This window comes from Chiloscyllium punctatum, chromosome 12 (genome assembly GCF_047496795.1).
Source record: "Chiloscyllium punctatum isolate Juve2018m chromosome 12, sChiPun1.3, whole genome shotgun sequence".
Classification (NCBI taxonomy): Eukaryota; Metazoa; Chordata; class Chondrichthyes; order Orectolobiformes; family Hemiscylliidae; genus Chiloscyllium; species Chiloscyllium punctatum.
In genome coordinates, this window is record NC_092750.1 from 66,897,754 (window position 1) to 66,925,491 (window position 27,738).

General features: G+C 46.5%; 1 protein-coding gene across 7 annotated transcripts in view; it reads left to right on the plus strand.

Annotated features, from left to right (window-relative positions):
• The window catches only part of grip2b (glutamate receptor interacting protein 2b), a 334,440-nt gene that overhangs the window by 276,376 nt on the left and 30,326 nt on the right, over positions 1-27,738 (plus strand). For 6 of the 7 annotated variants that reach the window (XM_072582688.1, XM_072582694.1, XM_072582693.1 and 3 more), the window contains 7 exons: positions 2,036-2,181; positions 4,265-4,345; positions 8,260-8,329; positions 12,107-12,252; positions 13,326-13,470; positions 14,540-14,679; positions 18,964-19,140. In XM_072582688.1, coding sequence (XP_072438789.1) covers positions 2,036-2,181; positions 4,265-4,345; positions 8,260-8,329; positions 12,107-12,252; positions 13,326-13,470; positions 14,540-14,679; positions 18,964-19,140 — 905 coding nt within the window. The remainder of the gene's footprint in view (positions 1-2,035; positions 2,182-4,264; positions 4,346-8,259; positions 8,330-12,106; positions 12,253-13,325; positions 13,471-14,539; positions 14,680-18,963; positions 19,141-27,738) is intronic. The other variant, XM_072582689.1, reaches the window with a different exon arrangement.

The following is a 27,738-nucleotide window of genomic DNA, read 5'->3' on the forward strand; positions in this document are numbered from 1 at the left end:
ATGTAAATGTTGGGAATTAGTGCTGTATAGGGTCTTGCTGAGAACACATCAGGAGCATGGTGCATAGTTTTTGTCTTTTACTTAAGAATAGGTACAATTATGTTCGAAGCAGTTCAGAGAAGATTCACTCAACTGATTGCGTGATGATTGCGCGAAGGGGTTAGCGTATGGTGAGCAGGTTGGGCTTATCCATAGTTGCATGTCGAAGAAATAGATCTGATCTTACTGAGCCCTTTATGGCCCTAAGGGCAGGCGCTGAGAGGATGGTTCCCCTTTTGGGAGGGTCTACAGTTAGGGAACACAGTTTCATAATTAGAATACTCCCATTTGTGGTTGAGGTGAGGTGAACTCTTTTTTTCTTTCCTCAGCACTGTTGATCTGTGACAATCTCTTCCCCAGAAAGCGGGAGGAACTGGGAGATCAAATTTATTCAAGCTGAGTTCGATCAACCCTTTTGTTTTATTGACAGAGAGAGTCAAGGGATACGGGGGTACAGACAGGTAGTTGGAGCTAAGGTCAGAGTCAGATTAGTCATGAATGACGGTGAGCTCATGGGGCAAATGCCTACTCCTCCTAATTCTGGTGTTTAGTATTCCTGCAGAGTGCAGTGGTGCACAGCTTTACAGCAATCTGAACTGGATGGCACAGTGAAGAGAGAAGCTTCGTATAGTACAAGCAATGTTCCCTTTAAGCGCGTGTGCATTTGGCTGTGCAGCAATCTTAAAGGAACCACACAATGCTACAAAAACAGACTGCCACTACAAAGATAAATTAGAGGGAATGTTGCACAGCATGACTTTAAAGAAGTGCAGCAAAAATTCTTGAGTACTTTTTTAATCCTATAACAACACCTTAAGACAGCATATCTGGTGATTATCACTTTGTAGAACGGCTAGCATCGCAGCAATGACTCAAAATGAGAAGCAGGTATTTAGTGGGCTATAATTCTCTTTGGTACAGCCTGAGATTATATTGTTCCTTCATAAAGGGTGGCACAGTGGCTCAGTGGTTAGCACTGCTGCCTCACAGCGCCAGGGACCTGGGTTCGATTCCAGCCTCGGGCAACCGTCTGTGTGAAGTTTGCACATTCTCCCCATGTCTGCCCGAGTTTCCTCCCACAGTCCAAAGATGTGCAGGGCGGATTGGCCATGATAAACTGCCCATAGTGTTGAGGCATATGTAGGTAAAGTAGGGGCAAATATAGGGTAGGGGAGTGGGTCTGGATGGATTACTCTTCAGAGGATTGGTGTAGACCTATTGGGCCAATCCCCACACTGTAGGGATTCTCTGAAATGCAAGATGTCCCCCTTGTTCAGCAAGCTCGAGTACTGAACTGTGATTTCAGAAAGCTTCGGTTCAAATGACACTGTTTCAGTTTCAGGACCTGAGTTCTGTTAAAACCAATTTATAACTAAGAGCTGGCATCTGCAAAAGAGATCATGAAGGTAATTTGCGCAGTTTCTTCAGAGATGGAAACGTGCTGTCCTTAGCCGGACAGGCCTTTATCTAGCCACATCAACTCGAGTGAAACCTAACTGTGCTCTCAGGTGGGTTCGAGCCAGTCAGTTTGAGAAATGTGGGATAGACAGGAAAGGCACCACAAGTTGGCGAGCTGGGGAGTTCTGCAGCCACGGTTTGACCTTCAACAATACAATAAATAAAATAGATTACCTGGTCATTTATTTCATTGCTGTTTGTGGGATCTTGCTGTTCACACATCTACGTTCCCTACATTCCAAATAGGGTATCGCTTGAAAAGTGCTTAATAGATTGTACAAGGATATAGGTCATCCTGAAGTCAAGGAAGATGCTGTTTAAATGCAAGTTCTTTCTTCACTGACCTATCAAAGGTTTATTCATTTATTATAGAGACAGTTTCTAAATTTATGTAAAAGACAAGAATACACAGTTTCTAAGCTGCTCGGTGGAGGGCTGCAGATTCTTACTCATGGGTAACATACTACCTTTCTGTATCACTTTTCTCTGTTACTTTTCTCTTCCCAAACAATTTTCACCTGGTGCTTTCTGGGTTCAGATGTGGACTTGTGCAGGTGGGCGATCGGGTGCTCTCCATTAATGGTGTGCCAACTGAAGACGGGACCTTGGAGGAGGCCAACCAGCTGTTACGAGATGCGGCTCTCTCCAACAAAGTAACCTTGGAGATAGAGTTCGATGTGGCAGGTATGTGGTAGCTGGGAGTAGTGTGTGAGGCACGAGTGAAGACCTTTCAATGGAATTCCCATCAGGCAGATCATTGACGTGGCTGGCTGTGGGCAGCTGGCACTAACTATAGAGCAGTTACTAAAGGTGGTGATAGACTGGGACCGGCAATATGGGGGTATTGCATTGAAACTATGTCTACTGTGGATGAGAGGTCTGATGCCGTTAGTTACTTTGGGCTCTGCCAATCATACCCGCTAGGATCAACTGACTGAGGGCTCTCTCAGCTCATATTTTGGGCTCTGTTTGGGACTCATAATGTATTTGAAAAAGTGCTGTCCTTTCTCCTTGATTTATTCATGAGATAAATTATGGATAAGAGCAGTGGGATTGTTCATGATCAGCAATCGGAGCTATCCACACTGGATGGGAATTTTAGGTGATAAGTAGGTTTCTTGCTCCTGACGTTGCAAAGTTGCCAGTGACTTCACCTGTTTCCTGATCAGGCTCAGAACCTGGCATAATCCATAATGTGTCCTGGTCTATAAAGGCTAAAAGCGAGAATACTTCTGCCAGAGTTAAGATTGGAAGTTTGGCTCTTGTGTATGTAAAGGTGCCAGATGGGCTAAGTCGACCAATATTAATGTGCCCACAGTTGATGTTGAGAGGTCAAGTGAGTGGCACTGTCCATAGAATCCCGATGGTGTGGAAGCAGCCGATTTGGCCCATCGAATCCACACTGACCCTCTGAAGAGCATTACCCCCCCCCTCCCATTTGTGTCTTCATCCATTCGCTGCTCTCAGCAGTAGCCAGCTCTGGTTAAACATCTCCATGGAGATATCCTGACAGGCCTCTTTTCTCCCAATAGCTCCATCCCGTCAAACAGCCTTCCTTCTCCGTCTCTGCTACTTCTTCTACGTCCAGTCGACAAAACCATCCAAAGAGCATGTTAACCAAAAACAACTTCTCGTTTAGTGATGCTGTGTTTTGTTTTAATTTCTGGCCTGGTTTGCTTGCAACAGTACCTGAAGACATGAGGACAATCCTGGTGGGTTCCCGAAGGCCACTGCCACCTGCTGGATGGGAAGTTGGTAGACTTCTCTGGCACTTTAGGAGAGTAGCTGTCCTTCATGTGTGAGCCTAACTGCAAGTGTTCGATCCCTACAGTAGAGAGTTGATTGTTTCGTCCAGGGGATGTAAGCATCACTGGGTAGGCCAGCGATTAATTCCCAGCCCTAATTCACGGGAGGGAAGTGAAGAGTTACCTATGTTGCTGTGGTTCTGGAGTCACGTGAAGGATGGGCCAGGCAAGGGCTGCATTGGAGTTGGAATAAAATTGGCAAATGAACCCAAAGGGGGCGATGAGGAGATGTTCCCACCAAATACATTGCTGGGCAGGGTGGTGGAAGGAGATTGAAAGGTATCATTCAAAGGGAATCACTTAGAAAGAATAAATTTGCAGGCTTTTGGGGAAACCAGGGGGCTGGCATGTGGGATGAACCGGGCAGCTCTTTTAAGGGGCTGGCACAGGCCAGGTAGGCCGAATTTCCTTCAGCATTCTTGGCTCCATCTGCTGGACGCACCAGGAATGACACAATAGAAACCCAGGTAAACGCTGCCACGGATCCCAGTGTAGGAACATTTCACACACCCTATGACATCCTCCTGCTGCAGTATCTTAGCGAAGGAGCGTGCCGGGTGATGTAAAGACACTGCATTAAAGAAATGGACTACACGAAAGCGAAACAACTCTGTTCAACATTCACAGAAAATGCCCAACAGACCAGGCAGCACCAGTGGAGGAAGAAACAAAGTTTCAGGTCAAATGTCTGAAATGTAGACTCTCTTTCTCTCTCCTCGGATGCTGCCACAGCTGCTAGAGCATTTCCAGCATTTTTAAATTTTGTTTCTGTTTCTGATTTCCAGCATCTGCAGCTTTTTGATTTTGTGTTCTGTACTCATGGAGTGTTTCCAACCCTCAGATGCAGGGCGATTGGAAACCAACTTCGGTCAAGCGCAGCACGCTGCACGTTTTCTAGGCCTCATTGTCACGACTCCTGACAACTTACGTGGCTCCTGCCCTCTTTGTTTTCTCTTCCTCAGAATCGGTTATCCCCAGCAGTGGGACGTTTCATGTGAAACTCCCCAAGAAGAGAGGAGTTGAGCTCGGCATTACCATCAGCTGTGAGTATTCTGCTCCAAAACCACCTCGCTTTTGTCGTACAGGCATGTGGTAAGCTGAGAAGACCCAACTCGAGTAAATTTGTTAGTCAATCTGTGTCCTTAATGCTGAGGGGAAAGTGAGGAATGTCGATGCTGGAAGGGTCTTTCAGTTGCCTCTCGGAATGCTGCACGGTGGAGTTGCTGTTTCTTGTTAAGATGTTAAACCCAGGCACTGACTCCACCATCAGGTGGATTCACTTGACCAGCCTGACATTCATCCCTCCACCCAAAAACGCATCATCCTGTCATTTGTTTCAGTGGTTGTTTTGTGGAAGCTGTTGCGCAGAAATTGCCTGTTTCATTTCCCACATTACCACAAAAGGACTGTGAAGTGTTCTGGAATATCCCATGGATGTGAAACGTATTGTGTAAACCCCAGCCCCTCTCTCTCTCTCTCTCTCTCTCTCTCTCTCTTTCTCTCTCTCTCTCCCTCCTGGGTGCATCCCGAATCACAGGCTGCTCGGAATGGAATCCTCAACTGATTCAACTCGCCCCCTGACCCACTGATAAAAAGATAAACATCATGGCAGCCTGGAAATTGTGTTCCTGAATGGCGTACCTTTCCAAAGCTGCTTCCAGCACTTTTGGAGCCCAACATCAGTATGACAAAGGGAGCCGCACTTAACCAAGTGCTTCCCTCTCGACCTCCAGTTCTGTTACCTCCTGGCAATGGGCTGGGTGCAGGAGGCTAATGGTGAATCTCAACTCTAGATACATTCTGTGGGATACTAACTAGCCAAAACTCCAGCTGAACATCAAAACGACTGCAACCGTGATTGTTCTTGCAGACTACGGATATCTTCAACCTGCTTCACTATTGTAACTTCACTGAATATTCACGGAATTGCAAACAAAAAATGTGGATTTGCTTGCCAACCTACACTGAGGGTAGACAATAGGAGGCTGGAAGACTTACACTGAGGGAGCAGAAATGGTTTCAAAGAAACTCATAGCCTCTGGTTCCGTCACCGTTGCCAAATATCTAATCAGACTGAACCTAGCCATAACAAACTTAAGATATCCTGCTCAGTTTTAGGCTCAGAGCACATACTTTAACCATCGCCAAGTCTGTGTATCTCCACATCCCCAGCATCCCGAGTCTTCACATCCGCTGCCTAAAACACAGTGTTTCTCACCACTCCGTTTCAACAATGCTGTAGCCACCCCCCCCCCATCTTCCACCATCCCCCCCCCATCTTCCACCATCTCCCCCCCACTGCAACCTGTCATAGAATGAGTGTAGCGCTGAATGAGGCAGTTCTGCCCATCATGCATGCACTGTCTCTCTGAAGGAGAAATGCACTTAGTGCCACGCCTCATACTTCTCCATTAATAAAGCGAGACATGAAGGAGGTGATTGGGTTAATTGGGTAATTAGTTGCGAGTGTGGTGCTAGAAAAGCACAACAGGTCAGGCAGCATCCGAGGAGCAGGAGAATCGATGGTTCAGGCAAAATCCCTTCTTGATCAAGGGTGGAGTGTGCGTGTGTGTGTGTGTGTGTGTGTATAGTTTGTCACACCGTGATAATGTCTTTACCTCTGAGGCAGGAGGGCAATGTTCAAGTTCGACCTGCTCCAGATAAGTGCCCTAACATACCTGAACAATATATCAAAAAAAAATCTATAAAGGAGGATCAGGTGGAATTTATGTTTGGAAGGAGCTGGCAGACTGGGTAGTTAATAAACTCTGTTCACCACGGAAGTTGTCATGGTTTCTGTCTCACTGATCGGTTTGGATCTGAATTGACCTTCGTCCCTGAGCCCTGCACATTCTTCCTTTTCAGGTGATAATTTCCATATCGAGTACCTCGATTGAATTTACTTCCTCGGATCTCTGCATTCCAGATCCTCACCACTTGCTGCTGAAAGAATTCCTCATTCTATCGAGATTGCCGGTTCTGCCTGATCTGCCCCCACCCCCCTCCCCCCCTCAGATCTTGATCTTTTCACCCTTGGGAACAGTATCTCCCCAAGATCCTTGTGCAGACATCTCACGATATCGTACCTCTCGATTAAATCTCCTCTCAGCCTGCTTTACTCCAAGGAGACATACCCAGCCCCTCCAATCGATCAAATGTCCCAACTTAGACCCAAGAAAGACAGTTCCAGTGTGTAGCTTTTCTCTGTATGGTAATAACGTGGATGGACACTGGGAGTTCTGAGTTTACCCTCACCCTGTAATCAGTCAAAAGTCGTAGATATTTCTGCTGAGTGTCTCGGTGAACTGGTCGATGCAAGATCCAGGTAATGAGGGCTTTGAGATGCTCTGCTAAGTTATGACAGATGAATGATTGTGTTTTTGGGGAGAGCTGTGGACAAACAGCCACTCAGCGTGCCTTGCATATTGAGGCAGGTTTTGTGAGTTGAATGATTGCAATTTTGAACCAAATGGTAAGGGGGGTGGTGCACCTCTTGTTCCCATTGTAAAGCAATCAGCCAAACTGAACCTCTGCAGGGAGATCCAGCCCCTTAGTTGCCTTCCTTGCAGCCTTTTGCTCTTTGTCTGTAGAGTCATAGAGCCATAGAGATGTACAGCACAGAAGCAGACCCTTCAATCCAACTCGTCCATGCCGACCAGATATCCCAACCTAATCCAGTTCCATTTGTCAGCACTTGGCCCATAACCCTCTGTACCCTTCCTCTTCAAAACCCCGTCCATATGCCTTTTGTAGGCTATAATTGTACCAGCCTCCACCACTTCCTCTGGCAGTTCATTTCATACATGCATGATCCTCTGCATGAAAGAGTTGCCCCCACCCCAGGGAAACAAAACCTTACCAATTCACTCTATCCATGCCCCTCATGATTTTATAAACCTCTATACGATCACCCCTCATCCCAACCCAATCTAGTCCCACCTGCCAGCAGCCGGCCCATATCCCTTCAAACCCTTCCTGTTCATATACCCATCCAAATGTTGTAATTGTGCCAACCTCCACCACTTCCTCTGGCAGCTCATTCCATACACTTACCACCCTCTGCCTGAAAAAGTTGCCCCTTAGGTCTCTTTTATATTTTTCCCCTCTCACCCTCAACCTATGCCCTCTAGTTCTGGCCTCCCCCACCCCAGGGAAGACACTTTGTCTATTTATCCTATCCATGCCCCTCATGATTTTATAAACCTCTATAAGGTCACCCCTCAGCCTCCGACGCTCCAGGGAAAACAGCCCCAGCCTGCTCAGCCTCTCCCAAGAGCTCGAATCCTCCAACCCCAGCAACATCCTTGTAAATCTTTCCTGAACCCTTTCAAGTTTCCCAACATCCTTCTGACTGTACCTCTAGGTTTCTGCAGCTCTCTCTGAATAAGGTGTTCCCAGCAGGGGCTTGATAGCTGATGGACCCCACACCACTGCTTCAGAATCTGCAGCCGCCTTCACTCTTTTGTTCCCCCTTGTTTCCATTTGTTGGACCCGTCTTCACAAACTGGTTGTCCCTCAAGCCCAAGAGGTGTTATATTTCCCTAAAGCATTTTCACACACTGTCCCCTGGTCTATTGGAGCATGCTTCCCCTCTCCAGTGGCTGAATGATGGGACCTTGCTATGTGGAAGTTGACTGGTTGGATTTTCACGCCAGTTACTATGCCCTGCTGCCCCACGGTTCCTGAGGGTACCCTGCGCTGTCTGCCGTACCACCTTTTGGGAGATCTTTCCAAAAGGAGCTCCTGTATTCTGGACCGGTGTATGTGAAAGATTCCATGGTGATTAATAAAGACATTGGCCAGGGTAGTCTTCTGTTCCCTTGCATCTCTGGGATTAGCTGGTCGTACTGGCTGTGGTATTTGTCCACAAAGTTAATGTGTTTGCAGAGTGTGCTTATTCAGTGTATATAAGAAGGTCTTTTGGCTTGATTGATTCATGCAATGTTTTTCCATTCAGCAGCTGTCAGCCGGAAGCCTGGGGATCCACTGATTATCTCCGATATTAAAAAGGGTAGTGTAGCACACCGGTAGGTATCTGCTTGGAAACTGCTGCATGTGTTTGGTCCAACAATGTGGGAGAGTAAGCGGTTCTCCTGGCTGTATTGGGCAATATATTAATGTTTCAGTTTCACCAGGCATATTCGGGCATCGTTTTGAAGAGTGTATGACTATTCGGGATAGATGTGGGTGTAACCAGTCAAGGAATTACGGCGTGTGACTCTCCGAAAACTCAAGAGTAGAGGAATGTGCGACTGTCACAGCACTGATAGCCAGTCGTTGGTACCTAATCTGGGCTTACAGGTGACTCTGGTCTCCCAGTCACCTGGTTAACTCTTAACCTCTCTCTCTCTCTGCGGAGCTCCCAGCAAGACACTCCATTGTGGTTCAACAAGTTGACACAACTGCGATCCCCTCAGAGCAGAGTAGGCGAGACCTCACATAGTGATCTCAGCACTGACTCCCAAATCCTGAGAGAGCCTGTGTGTGACTCCACACTGAGGTTGAGCTGTGGAAGGTGAAGACAGGCTCCAACCTGACAATCCTGTTGCCCTCCTTGCTCCACCCCACCCTCCAGCTTCTCTCTCAGGGTGCTGGACCTGAATGATACACACTTCATTCGCATGTTCACATCTAGAATATAGAACAGTACAGCACTAGAGTGGACCCTTCGGCCCACGATATGGTGCTGAACATGACACCATTGAGCCTTCGCCTTGTGCACCCTTCCTCTCTTTCCAATGATGTTTCCTCGGTAATATTCCCTTCCTGCTGTCCCCCCACTTTGGAATTTCCCTGGTGAACGAAGGGTGCCTCTAAAGGGTGTTTCTGCCCTCTCCCGAGCTGGAGAAGCCAGGGTGAGGAAAGTATTTGAAAGCATCAAAGACTCAGCCCAGTCCTACAATCAGTCACCATTCATGGGCATGGATTTTCCAGCAGAAGCTGCCAAGGGACGACTTGGAACATGGCTGTGGGCTCACGGTCCCACGCTAGGCCCAGCAGGCACTAAGCTAAGCTACAGCTCTGCCACTACCTCCATGTCTGGCAGTAGTTAGCTCAGAATCAACTGGCATGGAACAGGAGAGCTGAAACCAACTGGGAGGTTCGAGTGAGAGCCTCTTGTAAGTTATCAATGAGCCTCTAGCCAACAAGGAATCTAGGTGTACTGGACATGGGTGGCACAGTGGCTCAGGGGTTAGCACTGCTGCCTCACAGCACCAGGGACCCGGGTTCAATTTCTGCCTCGGGTAACTGTCTGTGTGGAGTTTGCACATTCTCCCCGTGTCTGTGTGGGTTTCCTCCGGGTGCTCCAGTTTCTTCCTACAGTCCAAAGATGTTCAGGTTAGGAGAACTGGCCATGCAAAATTGCCCATGTGCATTAGTTAGGGGTAATTACAGGGGAGGGAAATGGGTGTGGGTGGGTTACTCAATGGAGGGTTGGTGTGGACTTGTTGGGCCGAAGGGCCTGTTTCCACACTGTAGGGAATCTAATCACAAAGTATGTGGGATGGATAGATTTCTGTGTAATCAGTAAAGTAATTACAGCTTCTGACTCTCAGAAAATAGAAAACTGAGGGGTAGAGGAATGTGCAGGATCAGTAAAGATCATGGCAAACCATTTCAGTATGTTCAGAATTGCAAGCATCCTGTGCTAAACTAGCCTTATTCCATGGTGTGTTAAATTTACTGACACTGCTCCCGGTTGTGAGTAGATACGTGGCTCATTTGGCAGCACTCTTGTCTGTCAGTCCCATGTTTCTGGGTTCAGGTCCCAGCCAAGGGTATGAGCATAATAGTCCAGGCTGCAGTCCAGCACAGTACAGAGGGGATTCTGAAATGTTGAAGGTCCTGTATTTCAGGTGAGACGTGAAACCAAGCCCTTTCTTATCTGGAGCAGATCCGAGGAAGAAGAGTAGGAAGTTGTTTCGGAGAGAGTTATTTCAAGTGTCCTGGTTAATATTTATCCCTCAGTCAACATCACAATAAAACAGATTATCAGTCATCATGGTCACTTTAATGCTTTTGGGACCTCGCTGTGGACAAGTTGACTGCCACATTTCCTATATTTCAAAAGTAATGAATTGGCTAAAAAGTACTTTAGGACAGAACAGGTTGAGAAAGGCATTATATAAATGTGTCTTTCTTTTTTCCTTTGGCCAGTCCTTGCCATAGTTTCACCACTTTCTGTGTGACATAGCTATGTTTGAATTGGTTTTCCACAATCCCTTCTTTTGCAGGTGTCCCCAGGTTAGAGACATTGTGGAACAGAAACAGAAATCAGTCACCGGACTTGGAAACGGTAACTGTGCTTTCCATCGACAGATGCAACCAGACCTGCTGAGTTTCTCCAGCGATTTCTGTCTTTGTTTCAGATCTCCAGCTGTTCTTTGTTTTATTTTAGAGACATTGTGAGTTGTGTCTATTCGGGCACTTCTAAATCTGTACTCCTTAGAATTTGTAACAGAATTTTAAAATAAATGTTAAGTGAAGCCCCACCAGCCCTCACATCATTTAAAAAATGATCTGGTCATTAATCACACTGCAGTTTGAGGAAGCTTTTCCGATATTACAACAGGGACTCTTCCAAAAATACTTAATTAGCAGTAACGTTCTTTTTAGACACCCCCTGAGTTCGTGAAAAGGTCCTTCCTGAACCTTCTCCTAACCTGTGCAAAAAGGTTAGTGAAAAGGTCCTTCCTGAACCTTCTCCTAACCTGTCCCCAGTTTTCCATCTGTCTTTCCTGAGTTAAGGTAAGTGAGACACGTCACAAAGGAAAAGACAGCCTCAATCGTTACTTCCTCATTTAGTTAGATTGAATTTACGCTCAGACTGACTCTGCTCGAGGCCAATTCAATTTTTCCCATCCCTGAATGAAGACACTTTGATTTCTCCAGGTTGTTACCGTGGCAATCTGCCACTCCATGCAGACAAATGAAGCTGTTCATTGGCAGCCGATTTAACAGTGAAATATTTGCACAGTGTTCAGATGACCATAAACCTTTTGTACGTTGGTGTGTGATAGCGTCTGAGGTGCTATTTGTTTTCTTTGTTAACGGAAAAACGAAGATGCAGAGTCAAAGGTCAGAACCATTTTGGGGTTGAAAGAATGGGCAGAGGTGAGATCAAATCGTGGGGCAACAATGAGAAGGCCTGACGGTTTGGGTTTTAAATTTCTGTTGTTTGTAAATGTACAGAAAGCCTTGCTTTTTTGAATTGGACCACCAGGCCCCTTAATCCACAGCTGACGGAGGACTTTTGGAGATGCTGTTGAACTGCAGCAGCCAGTATGTGCACAAGAATTTCCCATTGTGTCAATGACTGTCTTTGTGATGTTGATTGAGGAGTATTGGCCAGGGCACTGAGGATAACCCCCTCCGCTTATCTTTCAAATAAGGCCATGGAGTCTTTTGTGACCACCCAGGGAGGCAGCTGCGGTCCCGTTGCAAGGCAGCACCATTTATGCTTTCTGCCACGTTGTGTGTAAAGCTGGTTTCTTGTGCTTCAGTGGGATTCACATGTGGCTCAGAAACAAGAATCCCAGCTCTCACTGTACCAGAACACTCAGGCAGAATGGGGATTCCCATCATGTTCCAAGAGACCTTGCAAAAGATTGCAGTAGTCAGAGATCTGAAGATCAGCTTTAATTTCAACATACTGAAGACCTAAAGAGGAAGAGGAACTCATAGTGCAATGGGCATGTAGTTTAGCAGCAGGATTCCAGCCTCTAGATACTGGAAGCTGTTCTGTCTTTGTGTCACAGCTCTGCAGCCTGGTATTCTCAGCCACTCTATCCCTCTCTCCTTAGAACTGGGACTCTGGAACCTGGGGACAAACTCTTAGCCATTGATAACATCCGACTTGAGAACTGCTCGATGGAGGACGCTGTGCAAATCCTGCAGCAGTGTGACGAACTCGTCAAGCTGAAGATTCGAAAGGATGAGGACAACTCAGGTACTGAGCATGCACAGAGAACACTCGCTTTCAACCGTGACCAGGTTCCACATCTCTGACAGGGTTGTCCTTACAAAAACAGATCCTCAGGAGGGATGAGCTTATCTTTATGAGCTAAAGGTGTACAGCAGCAGTAACAAAATACTTAATTCATTTCCGATCAATTCCTCCATGTGAAGTACGGCATGGTATTAGATACAGAGTCAAGCTCCCTCTACACTGTCCACTTCAGGACAGGAAGAATATGGGGTTAGATACAGAGTAGAGCTCCTTCTACACTGTCCACATCAAACAGTCCCAGGACAGGGACAATATGGGGTTACTTACAGAATAAAGCTCGCTCTACCCTTTTAAACTGAATATAAAGTGCCTTGGTCCTTATCAAACATAAACAGGCCAAGTACAGCACAGGGCTAGATACAGAGTAAAGCTCCTGTACTCTTTGAAAGGAAACTAAAGCTTTCTCTACTCTTTTAAATGAAATTAAAGCATCATCGACTCTGTCACCATTGAATACTCTGTCAGAGTTAGACACAGAATGAAGCTTCTTCTGAGCTGCTCCATCTAAACTCTCTAAGGGCAGTTACAGCACGGGTTGAGGAAAGCTCTCTCTGGTGACCAGCCGATATGACTCAAAGTGCAGAGACAAACCTCCTGTTCTGACAAAAGGTCACTGGACTCCATGCTGCCAGACCTGCTGAGTTTCTCCAGCACTACTTGTTTTCCATTTCTTAATAGATTAGTGTTGCGGGCTTTAAATAAGTGCAAGTAATGAACTAACAGGAACTCCGAACCAAAATTCATATTGATTCTGTTTAATTAACCTGTGTGGCTTGAACTGGTTACCCAGAACACTCTGAGTTCCAGTGAACATAGAGTTTTACAGTGCAGTGCAGGCCATTCAGCCCTCGATGTTGTACTGACCATGCCAGAAGCCCATCTAACCCACACTAGTTCATTTTCATCCATATGTCTATCCAAAGACCATTTAAATGCCAGGTACTGCTTCTTGTGTTTGTCCAGTAGCCACTCTGCTTTTCTGTCTCTGCTTTTAAATCCTCTGCCTGCATCAGATGAACAGGAAAGTACCGGTGCCATAATATACACTGTGGAACTGAAGAGGTACGGTGGGCCATTGGGAATCACCATTTCTGGGACTGAGGAACCTTTCGACCCCATCGTGATCAGTGCCCTCACCAAGAAAGGCCTGGCCGAAAGGTAAAAATCCACAGTAAGACTCCGCAAGTGGTAGTGGGTAACAGATGACTGCGATCTGAGTTAGTTACTGCACAGGCTGGAAGCAGAGTACGTTTCGGGGTTCACGGCAAAATAGGCTTGTGGATTCCCTGCCAATGGAGTGGCCGTTAAACAGCCCCAACCCGAATAAAGTGGCAAGCTTCGCTTCTGAAGGGCCCAGCCAAAGTTTTCCTGTCAGCGTCCTGCTGGCAAGTCTGGAGGTCGGCCATTTGGCCCATTGAGCCCACACTGACCCTCCGAAGAGCATCCCACCTAGACCCACCCCATCCCTGTCACCCTGCATTTCCCATGGCTAACCCATGTAGCCTGCCCATCTCTGGATACGGTGGGGCAATTTAGCCTGGCCAATCCACTTAACCTGCGCATCTTTGGACTGTGAGAGGGAACTGGAGCTCCCAGAGGAAACCCATGCAGACACGGGGAGAATGTGCAAACTCCACACAGCCAGTCACCCGAGGCTAGAATCGAACCCAGGTCCCTGGTGCTGTGAGGCAGCAGTGCTAGCCACTGAGCCACCGTGCCCGGGAGCTGCAGGGAGTTGGACTCCTGAGAGAACAATGGGTCGGTGAACGAGGGGTTGAAATCCATACTTTGAGCCTCACCTTTCACTTGCTGTCTTCACAATGCAGGTGTCGGACTGAGTGGCGAGACCACACCTATTAGCAGGGATCCCACTGATTCTTGGGACTCAATTTTGAGGGCAATCAGAACAGTGGGCACATGACTGAACTAATTAAAACCTGTCCATGAAGGCTGACTGGGATTTTCCAGTGGGCTTCCCGATTAGAGAGCCTAGTGACCCTCACTACCTGATGGAGCCTTGCAGTATTGCCCATTGTGCCTGATGTTTTATTGAGAAGGAGAGCCCCTCCCCAGTTAGTAGTCTGCACATGCATCTGAGATTTGTGCATTTGAAAATGGATCATCCGACATTGGACTAAGGAGGCAGTTGTCATTGCAATGATTTATTGGTTCGCGGGAGTTGGGACTCAGAGACAGACTTTGGCCTAATTTTCCCTTCTGGTTTCAGGACTGGAGCCATTCACATAGGGGACAGGATATTAGCCATCAATACAGTAAGCCTTAAGGGCAAACCACTGAGCGAAGCCATCCACCTGCTCCAAATGGCGGGGGAGACAGTGACCTTGAAAATCAAGAAGCAAGCAGACTGTGAGTATTGAGTGCGGGGCGTAGAATTACAGGGTGAAAGGGACGCCGGGGCTAAAGTTCAAGGGCAGATTGCGTAAACTTGGCTCCACCTCGGTCGACCGTACAATGTCGGTGTCGCAGTAGGCCATTCGGTCCGTCAAGTCTGCTCCACTATTCAATGAAATCATGACTGATCTGTTAACCCTTAAATCCATTTTTGTACCTTGTTCCCATAATCTGTACTCATTCCCTTACTGATTAAAGCCCTGTCTGTCTTAGCCTTGAATACACAAACACCCAGCTTCAGCAGACTTCTGCAGTGAAGAATTCCATGGATTTGTTACCCTCCGAGAGAAAACAGTTCCCCTTCATCTCGGTCTTAATTCTCTCTTACTCTGAGATGATACCCTCTGGTCTGAGGTTCTCCCACAAGGGGAAACAGCCACTCAGCATCTAATCTGTCAAGCCCCTCAGAATCTTTGTCTGTTTTAGTCAGGTCGCCTCTCATTCATCTAAATTCTATTGACAAGCTTAATCTCTGCTCATAAGATAGGTCTTCCATTCTTTGTGTCATCCAAGTGAACCTTTTCCAGACCATCTCCAGCATGAGTATATCTTTCCTTTGGGACCGAAACTATTCCCGACATTCCACCTGTGGTATGACCGGTCCCTTATATAGCTTTAGTTAGATCTCCTTATCCATCCACTCTGAAATAAAGGCCAACATTATACTTGCCTTCCCTACTACCAACTGAGCTTGTACACTAGCTTATTGTTCAGAGAGTGGTCTGATTGAGGTGTCTAAAATATTCATAGGATGTGATTGGGGTGGGTATAGGAAATCAAAAATATGGGGATATGATCTTAAATTTGGAGCCAGGCTATTTAGCAGGGAAGTCAGGAAGCAGTTTTCTACGTGAAAGTGTGTAGAAATTTGGAACCCTCTCACTGGAAAAAGATGCTGAGGCAGGGCGAGAATTGGATCTCTCAAGACTGAGACTGATAGATTCCTCTTGGATATAGGGATTGAGGGATATGGAGCTTTGGTATTCCAAAATAATCAAGAGTGTTATAAAAATGTAAAACCCTGTTCGAGAAAACAAATTCACCTCATTGAAATGGGTCACCCCTGACATTTTAAACAGTGACCCCTCATTCTGGATACTCCCACAAGAGGATACATCCTCTACACACCTATGTTGTCAAAACCCCTCAGGATCTTACATGTTTCAATCAAGTTAATTCTTACTGTTTGAAATTCCAGCAGGTACAGACCGAGCCTGTCTAACACAAAAGACAGTGCCAGTAGCTACAGACCTAGTCTGTCCAACACACACAAGACAGTTCCAGCAGGTACAGACCTAGTCTGTCCAACACACACAAGACAGTACCAGCAGGTACAGACCTCGTCTGTCCAACACACATTAGACAGTTCCAGCAGGTACAGACCTAGTCTGTCCAACACACATTAGACAGTTCCAGTAGGTACAGACCTAGTCTGTCCAACACACGCAAGACAGTTCCAGCAGGTACAGACCTAGTCTGTCCAACACACGCAAGACAGTTCCAGCAGGTACAGACCTAGTCTGTCCAACACGCACAAGACAGTTCCAGTAGGTACAGACCTAGTCTGTCCAACACACACAAGACAGTTCCAGCAGGTACAGACCTAGCCTGTCCAACACACATTCGACAGTTCCAGCAGGTACAGACCTCGCCTGTCCAGCAGATATAAGACAGTTCCAGCAGGTACAGACCTAGCCTGTCCAACACACAAGACAATTCCCGTTATATTATTCAGTGAATCTTCTCTGAACATATTTACATCCTTCCTTAAATCAGGTATCCAAACTGTAGGCAGTCCTACAAATGCAATCTCAGCGATGCTCTTTATATCTTTTCTATTCAATTCTCCTCACAATAAACAATAATATTCTGTTAGCTTTCCTAATTACATGTGTGATAATACTAACATTTTGTGAGTCATGTATCAGGACATCCAGATTTCTCTGCATCTCAGAAGTTTGTAATCTCTCACCATTTAGACAATAGGCTTCTTTTTACTCTTCATGTCAAAATGAACAATTTCCTATTTTTCCCACATTATACTCCATTTGCCATACCTTTGCCAGCTCCCTAAGCCTATCACAATCCCTTTCTAGCCTCTTTGTCTTCTTCAAAACTTACTTTCCTCACTGTATATTTGTATTGGCAGCCAATTTGGCAACTAATACTGTGTCATTCCTACGAATTGGTGAAAGTTGAGATCCTAGCACTGATCCTGATGGCGAGCCACTTGTCACACTACGCCAACCTGAAAATAACCTATTTATCCCTCCTCTCTGATTCCTGTTAACCAGTCAATTTTCTATCCCTGCCAATATACTACCTCCTACATCGTGAGCTTTTATGTTCCATCATAACCTCTGATAAGGTACCTTATCAAATGCTTTCTGGCAATCTAAGTACAGTACATCCACTGTTTCCCCTTTATTGACATGTTACTTCCTTAAATAATTTCAATAGAATGGTCAAACCTACAAATTTGCTTTCCACAGAGCCTTGTTAATTCTGCCTGTTTACCTTGAACTTTTCAAAGTATTCTGCAATAACTAGTAGAGGCTTTTTACATTTTCTCTTTTGCTAACTGGCACATACTTTCTGATTTCAATCTCACTCTGTTTTTGAGTAAAACAGTGATGTTTGCAATCTTACAATTTAATGGCACTGTCCCCAAATCAAGGGGACTCTGGAAAATTAAAACCAGTGCATCAGCTATCTCACGAGCCACTTCCTATAAGAGCTAGGATACAGTCCATCAGGAGCTAGGCACTTGTCTTCCCACAACCCCACCATGTTACTCAGGACCACTTCTCTGGTGATTGAGAGTTTGCTGATTTCCTCCCTCCCTCCATTTCCTGACTTGCCATTACTTCTGGGATGTTATTTATATTGTCTAGAGAGAAAACCAATGCAAAATATCTGTTCAAAACTCAACTGCTATTTCTTTATTTTCCATTATTAATTCAGCAGTCTCACTTTCTATAAGAGCAATGTTTATTATAAGAGCAAAATTTATTGAAACTCTTACCACCTGTTTTTACGTTTCTGGCTGGCCTTCTCTCATGATCTAATTTTCCCTCTTTATTAATTTTTGGTCATTCTTTGCATCTTTTATAAGACAATGGCTTTAGTGGTACTGGACTGTTAAATCAAAGACCCAAGTAATGTTCTGGGGACCTGGATTCGAATTTCATCACAGCAGATGGTGGAATTTGAATTCAACAAACTTCTGGAACTACAAATCTAAGGGTGATCATGAATCTATTGTCAATTGTGAGAAAAACCCATTTGATTCACTAATGTCCTTTAAGGAAGGAATCTGTCACCCTTCCCTGGTCTGACGTACAGCAATGTGGTTGACTCTTAACAATTAGGGATGGACAATGATGCTGTAGCCAGCGACGCCCTTGTCCCATGAATGAATGAATAAAAAATAAAACCATAGAATCCCTACAGTCTGGAAACACGCCCTTCAACGCAACAAGTCCACACCGACTCTCTGAGGAGTAACCCAACCAGACCCATTCCCCTATCCTATTATCCTACATTTACCCCTGACTAATGCACCTAGCTACATATCCATGAACACTACAGGCAATTTAGCATGGCCAATCCATCTAACCTGCACATCATTGGACTGTGGAAGGAAACTGGAGCACCCAGAGGAAACCCACACAGACACGGGGGGAATGTGCAAACTCCACACAGACAGTCGCCCGAGGCTGGAATCGAACCTTGGTCCTTGGTGCTGTGGGGCTGCAGTGCTAACCACTGAGCCATCGTGCCACCTGTCATATGACCTGCCACCTGTCTTTGCTCGATTATATGCTTTCTGTTTAAATTTGATCCCATCCCTTGACATTTCTGGTTAACTGCAAATAGAGGGTCTGTTGACTTTAACTCTGTTTCTCTCTGCACAGATCATGCCAAACCTGCTGAGTTTCTCCAGCACTTTCTTTTTATACCTCAATCACCTCGGGTGATTCTATCCCTTTCTAAATCTCTCCATAGTGTACAGCATTCTGACTGGGAAAGATAATGCTGTTCCTTCTGGGGCTACTCTGGATCTCTCCTCCTTACAACACCTTCGTGACATTGAGACAGAAAACTTCAGGAGGCAACCCACTGCTGTCTTCTCAAGAGTACCTAGGGATGAATGATAAATGCCAGCAACACTCTTACCCTGAGAATGAACAACACAATAACTTTTTGTCTTGGTTAACATTGGAACCTCTCTTCCAGGTTCTTTTTCGAAGAAGCCCAGTGCTGTATGTGAACTGAGTGACCCTGAAGATGAGCTCCCTGACTCTCAGAAGACCAACAAACTCTCCAAAATCCACTCAAACACCATTCCAAGTATGGACAGTGCTATGGAATCATGGGATGGCTCAGGGCTGGAAGGGGCCTTTGGAAGCCACGGTGAGCTTATAGTGTGACTCAATTATGCCTGTTTCAACATTCGGTTCGTATTCATGAGCTTGATCGTTTTGTTACTTTGGTGCCTAGGAGAGGTGGGGCATGGATTTAAAACCATTGTTAATGTGAGGTCTCAGTCTCAGCCACCTTGTAAAGGCAACTTCAGTGGAACCTAGATATCTCCCTGTGGAATTGGAGGAAAGGGATGGAGAGATGCACCATTTTTGTTTCAGTCAGTTTCTACCAGGATCTATTCAAAGTGGCCTCTTTATTGGTCAGGGAAACCGAGGAATGGGAGAAGATCAATTCTTTTCCAAGCTGGAAAACTTCTCACTACTGGGTAGGGACAGAGTTTGACTTGTGTGATGGTTGGCTGCTGGGTAAAGAATACATTTTGACCTGGGTGATGATTGGCTACTGGTATTGAATGCACAGTTTGACCTTGATGGCGATTGGCTGCGCGTGTTGGGGTAGGGGACGCAGTTTGACGTGCATGGTACAAAATCGGAAATTGTTGGAACACTCCGCAGTTGAAAAATGTGATGCTGGAAAAACATAGCAGGCCAGGCAGCATCCGAGGAGCAGGAGAATCGACGTTTCGGGCATAAGCCCTTCTTCAGGAATGAGGCTGGTGTGCCAGGTGGGCTGAGATAAAAGGTAGGGGGGAGGGGATTGGGGGGAGGAGCGCTGGGAATACTAATCCTTGTAGAGGGAGGAGGAGAGCTTCTTCAAGGTAGGCATCCTTGCAAGAGGATTCTGGCAGCATAGGTTGAGAGACATCAGAGTTAACATTTTGGGGTCAGTGACCCTTCATCAGAACATGGTCACTGGACCCGAAACTGATTTCTCTCCACCAACAATGCCAGACCTGCAGAGTGTTTCCAGCAGTTTCTGATTTCCTGCATCTGCAGTTCTTTTGGCTTCTTTTTTAACCTGGATGATGATTGGCTGTTGGTGATAGGGATCCCGGTTTGACAATAGACAATAGACAATAGACAATAGATGCAGGAGTAGGCCATTCTGCCCTTCGAGCCTGCACCGCCATACAATATGATCATGGCTGATCATTCCTAATTAGTATCCTGTTCCAGCCTTATCTCCATACCCCTTGACTCCACTATCTTTAAGAGCTCTATCCAATTCTTTCTTAAAAGAATCCAGAGACTGGGCCTCCACTGCCCTCTGGGGCAGAGCATTCCACACAGCCACCACTCTCTGTGTGAAGTAGTTTCTCCTCATCTCTGTCCTAAATGGTCTACCCCGTATTTTTAAGTTGTGTCCTCTGGTTCGGCACTCCCCCATCAACGGAAATATGTTCCCTCCTGCCAGAGTGTCCAGTCCTTTCATAAGCCTATACGTTTCAATCAGATCCCCTCTCAGTCTTCTAAACTCAAGGGTATACAAGCCCAGTCGCTTCAGTCTTTCCGTGTAAGGCAATCCTGCCATTCCAGGAATTGACCTCGTGAACCTACGCTGCACTCCCTCAATAGCCAGAATGTCTTTCCTCAAATTTGGAGACCAGAACTGTACACAGTACTCCAGGTGTGGTCTCACCAGGGCCCTGTACAGCTGCAGAAGCACCTCTTTGCTTCTATACTCAATCCCTCTTGTTATGAAGGCCAGCATGCTATTAGCCTTCTTCACGACCTGCTGTACCTGCATGCTTGCCTTCATTGACTGGTGGACAAGAACACCCAGATCTCTCTGAACAGCCCCTTTACCTAATTTGATACCATTGAGGTAGTAATCTGCCTTCCTGTTCTTGCCACCAAAGTGGATAACCTGGATAGTTTGACCTGGATAGTGATTGGCCAGCAGACGGAGGACACAGTTTGATTTTGATCGTAACAAAAGCAGAGGTTGCTGGAAAAGCTCGGCCAACCTGGCAGCATCTGTGCAGAGAAATCAGAGTTAACGTTTTGGGTGGAACGACCCTTCCCCAGAACTGATGGTAGCTTGGAAATTGTGGGTGTATATGCAGGAGATAGGTTGGGGGGAGGGGGTAAAGTGTAAACAATAGGTGGGACGAGAGCCCAAAGAGAGAAAAGGCATGGTGGCTCAGTGGTTAGCACTGCTGCCTCACAGTGCCAGGGTCCCAGGCTCGATTCCAGCCTCAGGCGACTGTCTGTGTGGAGTTTACACATTCTCCACCCCCCCCCCCCCCCGCCATGTCTACGTGGGTTTCCTCCAGGTGCTCCAGTTTCCTCCCACAGTCCAAAGATGTGCAGGTCAGGTGAATCAGCCATGCTAAAATTGCCCATAGTGTTAGGTGCATTAGTCAGCAGGAAATGGGTCTGGGTGGGTTACTCCTCGGAGGGTGGGTGTGGACTTGTTGGGCTGAAGGGCCTGTTTCCACACTGTAGGGAATCTAATCTAATCTAAGAACAGTTGGACAGACAATCAAGTGGGTAATGATTTGGCTGGGAGGGTGAATATCTGTTAATGGAGACTATTAGTGGCTAACAATGCATTGTGCGGAATAGCAGATTGTGTGATTACAAGGCTTAGTGTGTGGGGTAGGGGGTAAGAACATGGGAGAGCTCACGCCCAAACTTTATTGAACTCGATATTGAGTAGAAGGCTGCAGGCTTCCCATGCAGAAAGCAAGGCGCTGTTCTTCCAGCTTACGCTGAGTTTCACTGGAGCACTGCAGCAAGCCTGAGACCAGGGAACATGGTGGGGTGTTAAAGTGGCAGACAACTGGAAGCTCAGGGTCTTTTTTGCGGGCAGGACGTAGGCGTTCTGTTGAGTGGCCCACATTGTAGAGGAGTGAATACAGAAGACTGGATTGTGTCGGAAAATCGTTGTTTCAACTGAAAGGTGTGTTTGGGCCCTTGGATATTGACATTGATTTGGATGGTAGCTGGTTTCACCTTTCAACTCTCCTTGAAATCGTCGGCCAGTTGAACTGATGCTGTGGCCACCCATGTACATTTTGAGGACCATTGCCAGGGGAGTTTCAGAGCCATTGCCTGGTCTGAGGTGGCACGAACTGCCTGAACCACACTGCAGGTATTTGCTGCCACCCTGTGGTTGTTCCTCTTCCTTTAAGGGAAAGAGCTGCTGCCAGTCAGAGGCCTGTGTGAAGGGGGAAAAATACAATTTCAGAAGATAGGCTTGCATTTTCATAGCATCCTAAGTCACTTCTTCATATTCCAAAGAGCTCACCGCCAAGGTTGCACTTTTGAAGTGTAGACCTAGCTGTTCTGTCACAAACACAGCAGCCAATTTGCAGGCGATTCCCATTAAACAGTATTGTAATAATATTCAACTGACTAGTTTCGGGTAATATAGATCGAGGGGTAAATATTGCCCGGGATAAATCAAATCCAGGCTCAATGCTCTGTGTATTTATTTCTTCAACTGTTCGAGACATTTCTTGAAGCATGTGGCCCCTGTAATTTTTTTTTGTGCATTGGCCGTGTGGTAATTTAAAGGGGGTGACCTGTGTGTGATATGCAGTACAGTTTTTAGAGAGAAAATGTCAGTAAGGACCTGAGGGAGAACACAGAAATTAAAGTGAAACACTGCAGGATGCTGAAATAAAGACAGCATGTTTCGGAGAAATCCGACAGGTCTGGCAGCATCTGTGGAGAGAGAGAAACACTGTGGGTCTACCTACAGCACATGGACTGCAGCGGATCATGTATCAGCTGTTCAAGGGACAGACAATACATACTGACTGAGCAATACCCATGTCCCATGAGTGAATAACTTGAAGAAGAATCATATCTGACTCGAAATGTGAACTCAGCTTCTCTCTCCACAGTTACTATCAGATCTGTTGGGTGTTTCTAACCTTCTCTGTCTTTAGAGAACTCATCTGCCATTTCACAGAATCCCCACAGTGTGGAAACAAGCAATTTGGCCCAATGAATCCACACCGATGCTCCGAAGAGTAACCCACCCAGACCCATTCCCCTACGTTTACCCCTGACTAACACACCTAGCCGACACATCCCTGAACACTATGGGCAATTTGGCATGGCCAATACATCCTAACCTGCACATTGTGCAAGGAACCCGGAGCACCCGGGGGAAACCCACACAGACACTGGGAGAATGTGCCGACTCCATACAGACTGTCGCCCGAGGCAGGAATTGAACCCAGCTTCCTGGTGCTGTAAGGCAGCAGTGTTAACCACTGAGCCACCATGCCACCCTACTTCCTTGAAATCGTGTTGTGGGATCTTTTACAGTGATCTGAGAGACCAGGTCAATTTGGATTGGGGTTCTGGACCTTCTGATTTGGAACTGAGGGTGTTAACAACTGAGCCACAGCCAACACCAAGGAGTTTGCAAGTGTTACACATAGACTCAGTTCAAGCACGGCGTAGGACGTGAGACTTATCCTGGGGGAGAGAGGAATTAGCTGTGACAGACAGATTGAACCAGGACCAAGCTGAATTGAATTGAATTGGCTTTATTGTCAAAAGTATTCAGTGGAAAGTTTACACGTTACCACATTACTGTACTTAGGTACAGATTCTAAAGAAAAATTCTTAGTGGAGAAAGAAATTTAGTAAATTAAAGAAATAAAATGTTCAGGCTTGCAGGTCATAGGAATAAATTAGAAAAAAGAAAGTTCAGAATAGCAGTCTTTCCAAACCACTAAATGCTGGCACCTAGTGTCCAGTAACTGACAGAGACCTCTACCATCTCACTGATACCTGCGCTAACGTAGGAGTTTCCCAGTTTAGATACCATCTCTTCTGCGCTGAACCCACACTGTCCCCACAACCTGGAGACCCCAGCTCGCCAATAACCATAAGTCCCCACTCTGGGCCTAGTGTGAGCGCAACCAAGAGCCCCTGGATTTGCTGGTGCCTCAGTGACACTGGGGGTCCCTGCTCTCCGGGCAGAACACACTACAGCCACTGCCATACCAGTGCCAGGAAATCCCCACCCTGGGCCCACTGCAACCAGGAGTCCCTTGCTCCGCTGCCGAGTCAGGAGGACCCCGCTTTGGTCGTACTCAGGGAATACTCCCCTACGGGGGCAGTCTGCTCAAGCTGTTGAGAAAGTTGTAGACTAATATGGCAGGGAACAGGAACCAACAGCTTGCCACAATAAAGTGAAACCAGGCGCACAAAGGATTGGGAGAGACCGTCTAAGCGTTTAGGATTAGGCGAAGAGGGAAAGGGAAATGGTAGAGATGAAGTTTACGGTGCAAGTAGATAAATGCACTAAAATGCAGAAATTAGGGTTGGCAAGCTGCAGTCACAAATGCTCACATGAGATAATGGCAACACGTGAATCAAGACCTGGATCAAAATAACTCAGGATTTGGTACTACATATTTCTGGCTGAAAGGTATGCAGGAAAACTGGGTGAGAAAGGTGGAGGGATGGGAGAATTGGCTAAGGAGATTATTACAGTTTTAGAGAGGGAGGATATCAAAAGCAGAATGTGTTTGCTTTGCAGTTGGAATTGATTTGAGCTATTTTGAGATTACACACTATTGGATGTATTCTATAGGCAAACGGCTGTTGGGAAAGACAGCTTTGTAAGGAAATTCCAGAGGCATGCAAAATCTATTGATTAGTTATAAACGGAGATTTTAATTATTCTAAACTAGAATAGAAGTACTGTGAAGGGCTGAGCGGGGGTGGCTTCCATATCGTACCTCTCTGGTCCAACAAGGAAGGAGGCATTGCTGGACCCTGGCTCTCGGGAATGAGGTGAGTCAAATTCAAGTCTCAGCAGTGAAACATTTAGGAAACAGTGATCATAATATCAGAATCATGATATATTCAGATCTTCCAATGAGGCACTTGTCCTTACCCTCTCCAACCCTTTTCTGCTGGGGCCATCCCAGAAATCCAGAGCCCAGCGACACTCTGCGAATCCTTTAGATCAAAGTAAAGTTGGGGGGAGACAGGATACTCCTCCTTTTATGGCATTAACTGATATATTGACAAGTTTAAATGTCCAGTTGGAAGATCAGAGGATGGAGTTAGTAAACGGGTAGATGGTTTGGGATGGGAGTGAGTGAGTGGTTAGTCAGATTGTCAGGGTAGTTGGTTGGACAGTCAGATGGTGAGGTGTATTTAGCAGGATGCTGGGAACGTAATTGATAGGTGGGGCCTACTTGGGTGGGCAGGACTGTCATGGGGGTGGTAGTTGTGGGGGCAGAGCTGGGTGATTGTGGTAGTCAGGGGTAGGAGGTGTCAAATGGTTGGAGGAGTAGTTGTGTTACTGGGGGTCAGTCAAATGCCGGGGGTAGGCAGACGGATGGGTGTATGTTATGCATTCACCCAACAGTTAGATTGGGTTTTAATCTGTGCAACATTTCTGAGATATGTTTCTGAGGACTGTCAGAAGTTCAATCGCCGAGAATGTTCCAGACTGAAAGATTTCTACATGTGGCAGGGTGGGTAGCGCTGCTGCCTCACAGCGCCAGGAACCCAGGTTTGATCCAGCCTCGGGTGACTGTCTGTGTAGAGTTTGCTCATTCTCCCCGTGTCTGTGTGGGTTTCCTCCAGGTCCTCTGGTTACTTCCCACAATCCAAAGATGTAAAGGTTAGGTGGATTGGCCATGTTGAATTACCCATAGTGTCCAGGGATGTACAGGCTAGGTAGATTAGCCATGGGAAATGCAGGGTTACAGGAATAGGGTGGGGGAGTGGGTCTCGGTGGGTGCTCTTCAGAGGGTTGGTGCAGCATCGATGGACCAAATGTCCCCTAACCGCACTGCGGAGAGTCTGTGATTCTACATTTCAAAAATACTCAGAGATGCAGGGTTAGTGCAGGAAAATGGTGTGTTGGCTTTCATTAACATAGGGATTGAGTTTAAGAGCTGTGAGGTTTTGCTGCAGCTCTACAAAGCCCTGGTGAGACCACACGTGGAATATTGTGTCCAGTTCTGGTCGCCCCATTATAGGAAGGATGTAGATGCTTCAGAGAGGGTGTGGGGGAGATTTACCAGGATGCTGCCTGGATTGGAGGGCTTGTCTTATGAAGAGAGGTTGAGTGAGTGAGGGCTTTTCACACTGGAGAGAAGAAGGAAGAAAGGTGACTTGATAGAGGTGTAGAAGGTAGTAAGAGGCAGAGACAGAGTAGATAGCCAGAGACTTTTCCCCAGGGCAGAAATGGCTGTCACGAGGGGGTCATAATTTTAAGGTGATGGGAGGAAGGTTTGGGGGAGATGTCAGAGATAGGTTCTTTACTCAGAAAGCGGTGGGTGTGTGGAACTGGCCAGCGGTGGTAGTAGAGTCAGAGACATTAGGGGCACTTAAGCGACTGCTGGACAAGCACATGGACGACAGTAAATTGAGGGGCGTGTAGATCTTAGATTAAGGTAAATGCTTGGCATAACATTGTGGGCTGAGGGGTCTTACTGTTCTATGTAAAATGGTGTAGGTCTGGGAGATTAGCCAGGATTCCACTCCAGAGTGGAGTGGTTCAGAAAGGCCGAATGGCCTACTCTTCCTATTTCTTATTTTCTTCAGATAGAGTATGGCAGGAGGCAGGGGAATCGCCCATTGGAGGTCTTGCACTTCCCGGGTAGTTCCACACACTGGGGTCTTCCATGGCGTCCCGATGTGAGTCTGAGTCGGACGCCCATTCTCCAGCGCTTCTTACTGGAAAATGTCATCCACGATGTTTAGATTCACACTCGGGGGAAAAGAATTCAAAGTCCAGTGAGATGAGAAAGGAACTAGCCCAGATAAACAGGAATCGGATGGTCTGGAAAAACTGTAACGATGGTTCAAATGGTTCCAGTCCACCCGAGATAGTTACCCACTGGGCGAAAGATCAGACAAACAAAGCTGGCAGGCTGTGCATGGATTTCGTAGCAACGTAGAAGATCGAGACAGGAGTAACTTATTCAAACCCCACCCCCATGCTCCACCATTCAATATGATTGTGGCTGACCATTGATTGCAATGCCCTCCCCCATATCCCTTGATCCCTCGAGCTACGAGGGCTATACCTACCTCCATCTTGAAAAAGCACTCAGTAAGGAGCTGCACAACAAGCTGGTAATCAAAGCTGAAGCCCAAGGAATAAAGAGGGACAGTGGCTCTGAAGCTGGTTGGGTGGCAGGAAACAGAGAGTAGCATTAAGTTGTTCTTGGGATTGGGGAGAGTGTGTATAGCACAGAGCTTCCCATAGGTTGGCCCTGGGTGACAGAGGAGTCAGGACGCTGTCTCACAGTAACTGGAGCATAGTTTAGTCACGGACAAAATCTCACCTCTGTGAGTTTTTAAAACACACAGATTTGCTCTCTCTGTCCCAAGCTGTAGGCTACACCATCAGCAATTGTAAAACCTTTCTGAGAAAGCACTTTGGGACTTTTTTAACTGTGCTATACAGGTCGATCTCATATCACGTGCGTTTAAGTGTGATTTAGTTGTAACGCGATTTGTAACTTGTGGATTTTTAAAAACTAAAGCGAACTCCCGTTTTCTGTTACGCGATTCCATCCCCAGCACCAGCTGAACAGCCAAAACCCAGCCTCAGGATCCTCTGTCTGCAAAAATGCAAGCTCAGTATGAACAGCTAAACCAGCAATGCAGTCAGCTGTGCAAGCCTTAAAACTTAAAACAGGAAAGTGTGGTCTACATTATTTTAAACTGGGGCGTTATTGTCAGCATC